Source organism: Pipra filicauda, unplaced genomic scaffold, assembly GCF_003945595.2.
Source record: "Pipra filicauda isolate LSUMZ 115617 unplaced genomic scaffold, ASM394559v2 scaffold48_size3843733_pilon, whole genome shotgun sequence".
NCBI classification, from domain to species: domain Eukaryota; kingdom Metazoa; phylum Chordata; class Aves; order Passeriformes; family Pipridae; genus Pipra; species Pipra filicauda.
In genome coordinates, this window is record NW_024104631.1 from 1,592,268 (window position 1) to 1,595,836 (window position 3,569).

The 3,569-nt window shown below is 61.1% G+C and overlaps 1 protein-coding gene across 1 annotated transcript; it reads right to left on the reverse strand.

Annotated features, from left to right (window-relative positions):
- Positions 1–512: 512 nt before the first annotated feature.
- On the reverse strand, positions 513–2,732 carry FOXQ1 (forkhead box Q1). Its single transcript, XM_027727945.2, has one exon. It carries the CDS (start codon positions 1,893–1,895, stop codon positions 687–689), a length of 1,209 nt encoding a protein of 402 aa, XP_027583746.1. The 5' UTR covers positions 1,896–2,732; the 3' UTR covers positions 513–686.
- Between the last annotated feature and the right edge of the window lie 837 nt (positions 2,733–3,569).

Here is a 3,569-nt window from a genome sequence, read left to right on the forward strand (position 1 = left end):
CCAATAATTAAAAAAGCTGCACTCTTTTTGTTAAAAACACTACTTTTATAAATAATTTAATGTCCTGCCTTCCCACGAAATGCTAGTTGCTGGACAGGAGAAAAGATTTGCTTTTGGCACAGTGATGCATTGCTTTGCAGTACAGACCTACGGTTCCACAGCAGCCCCCGGCCCCCTCCCTTCCTCTCTCCCTGCTCTTCCCGGCAGGCTCCCCCGGCCCCGTTCCTCCACCCCCCCAAGCGCACAGCGCATTCCCTGCGGCCGCCACCACACGCCTCCGCGGGGCACTCCCCGTTGTGCTGCCCAAGGCTTCGGTAGCAGGAGATGTGGGAACAAGACGGGGGGGATAGAAAGGAGGTGGCGAGGGACTGGCTGAAGTCAAGTAGTCTCAACGAACAGTAAGAAGCACTTGAGGCTCATGGCTATGTCCAAACTGACAGTTGTTTGATTTTTTCTTTTTTTTTCCTTTTTTTTTTTTTTTTTTTTTTTTTTTTTTTTTTTTTTTTTTTTTTTTTTTTTTTTGGTTTAAGTTAAACCCACTGTCTTTTCACTAAGGCACAGTCACCGAGGCTTTTGCTTGGAGGCTTTGGTCGCCTCTGGAGTTAAAGTGCGGGATTCAGAGCCTCCTCCTTCCCCCCTCCACGCCTCCCCGGGCAGGTCCCTCGCAGGGGAGGAGGGGGGCTCCATTAAGCCAGGGGGGTCTCCACGGCGTACGGCTGGAACGAGGCCGAGCCCCCCGCCGCCGGCGGCAGCGGCCCGGCCAGCCGGAGGGGCCCGTACAGCGGGGAGCCGGGCGGCGGCCCCCGCCCGCCCTTGGCGAGGGCGGCGGGGAAGAGCGGCACCCGCGGTCGCTCTGCCGGCGGCGGCTCCCCCGGGGACAGCGCCTGCCGCCCGCCCCCCAGCAGCAGCGGCGACGGCTCCCCCAGCCCGTAGGCGCAGAGCTGCAGAAGGCCGCCGCCGTAGAGGGCGGTGGCGGGCGGGGGCTGCGCGGCAGGCGGGTAGGGAAGCAGCGGGTAGTGGCCGGGAAGCAGGTGCGGGGGCGCGGGCGGCGCCGGCCAGAGGAGGCGGGCGTGCGGTGGCGGCTGCGGGGCGGCGCGGGGTCCTGCCGGCCGCTGGAGTAGGCTCTCGATGGCGAAGGAGCTGGAGAACTTGGCGCTGCCGCCCGGCGCCCTCGCCCCGCCGCCCCCCACCGCTGCCTCCTTGGCACCCGGCGCGCAGTTGCAGGGCGAGGAGGCGCAGCAGCACCGCGGGGAACCGCCGGGGGACGCGGCTCCCGCTCTGGCCGCCTCCTGCGGCGCTTGCGGCGAGGAGGCGGCGGCGGAGCGGGCAGGCTGCGGCGGCGGGGCGGCGCGGCTGAGGCGCTTGCGGCGGCGGCGGAAGACGCCGTCGGCGAAGGTGTACTCGCTGCTGGGGTTGAGCATCCAGTAGTTGTCCTTGCCCCAGGGCCGCGCCGGGTCGCGCAGCACCTTGACGAAGCAGTCATTGAGGGAGAGGTTGTGGCGCACCGAGTTGCGCCAGCCGGTGTAGGCGCCGCGGAAGAAGGGGAAGCGGCTCATCAGGTAGTCGTTTATCTCGGCCAGGGTCAGGCGGCCGCCGGCCGAGTCGCGGATGGCCATAGCAATCAGCGCGATGTAGGAGTAGGGAGGCTTCGGCCGCCGCGTGTAGGGTTTCCCCTTGGCGCTCTCGGCCGGCGGTGGTGGCGGCTGCGGGGTCCGGGGCGGCGGCGGGGGGTGCCCCGATCGCCCGGCCCCGCCGCCCGGGCTGTTGGCCGCGCAGTCACCGTCGGAGCCCAGCTCGCTGTCAGCCGGAGCCGGAGAGAGCGAGCCGCTGCCTTCCTGGTCGCTGCCGGCGCTCAGCTTGTCCTCATAGTGCTGCGAGAACACCTCCAGCTTCATGGCGGCGGCGCCGGCGGCCCCCCCGCACCCCGCGGCTCCGCTGGGTGGGCGCGACCCCCGCCCCTCGGCGCGGCCTCACGGGAGGCGGCGAGGTGACCCAGGGGCTTTCTGCCCCCGCGCCGGTGTGGACAGCTCCGCGGCGGCTGGCAAGGCGGGCAGGGCACGGCAGGGCAGCGGAGCTCTGCGCCCGCCTCAGCCAGCCGGCGCGGGGTCGCTGGCAGGGGGCTGCCCCTTTCCGGCCGGCGGGCGCCCGAGGACGGGCGGCGGTGCCCTGCCGCCCGATTCCTCCGGCTTCCACCTCCTTCTCCTCTACTGGGGCGCTCGCTCTCTTTTCGCCCCCCTTTTTGTCCTTCTCGCTCTTTACTCTCGCTGCTCCATGGGGCTGAAGGAGAGGGGCGAGGTGGTCCCACTGGAGCCGGTGCGAGACGACGGGCGGGCGGCTGCTGGAGCCGGCTCTTCTCCGCGTCCGCCCGAGCCCGGTTCTTCTCGGGGGCGCTGCCGCTGTTACCGTCCGGCGCTCCCCCGGCGCGGGGAGAAGCTCTCTCGGGCCGTCGGTGTTACTCCGCTCTCTCCGGCTTCGGCTCCCGTCAGTGCCGGGACGCCGGGCTGGCTCCTCGCTGCGACGCGGGCAGCAACCGGGTTATTAGGGTTATTAGTGTTATTGTCATTATCTCTCCATTCCCCTGTGGTTCTGTGTCTCTCCACCACTTTCAGACCAGCGCATTATAACGCCGGCGAGAGGCGGAGCCAGGACAAAGATCTGAAAGGATGGTGGGTGGAGAAGCAAGGTAGCAAAGGTGGGTATGCCCTAATAAGCCGTATCAGAGCCGTAATTAGCCAAGATGACAGCGCGGTCTTGTTGGAAAGTTATTTTACGCAACTTGTTTGTATTTTCTCCTGCCAGGTCCCTCCCCTTCCCGGGTATTTCGAACGAAGCCGCAGTTCCGCGCGACTTCGCAGAGCCGACCCGCCTCCCAGGTGTAAAATGCAAAATGACTTATAGGTGGCAGAGCTGAACCTGTTACGTGCAGTGATTTATTTTAATAGCGCCGTATAAAGCAACAAGTTGTAATATGACAGCTCAACAACCTGTTGGAAAATAATACATGGCTTCGCAATTGTGAATTCCTAATGATTTATGTAGTCTGACAAAATAGTTTCAGTCCTGGTCCCTCTTTCTTTCTGTCATAAGCACACCTGCTGCAGAGGTAGAATGGGAACAGGTAGGCAATGCTTTGGGATTTTGCTACAAGGGATTTAGTCAAAACCTTAACCTTAGTTTTAGGTGTGTTATTCTGCATATAGTAGTGTTGCTTGATCTCTTCTGGATGATATGTTTGTAACCTCTCTCTTACAACTGTCACTCTCCAGTAAAATCTTTTGTGTGTGTGTGTGTGGTTTTTTGTTTTTGTTGGTTTTCTTTTTAAAAAAATAATAACTTTAACAATTTTTTAAACACTGGTGGATCTATAAATTTTCCGTAAAACCTGAGAGAAAAAGTATTCTGTAATTTGCCCCAGACACTTTTGTTTCTAGAAAAATTATTTATTGGTTTTGGGTTTGTTTTTAGGTTTAAGTTGTCAGGGTCTTGCCCTCAACATTACGCTGGAGAAAACAACTCAATGAAGAGAGCTATATGGCAGTAGCTTCTCTGAAAACTCCCCGTTCTGCTCA

What these genes read in the sequence shown, in the direction of transcription:
- FOXQ1 (XM_027727945.2), bottom strand. Translation starts at nt 1,895, where the DNA reads ATGAAGCTGGAGGTGTTCTCGCAGCACTATGAGGACAAGCTGAGCGCC.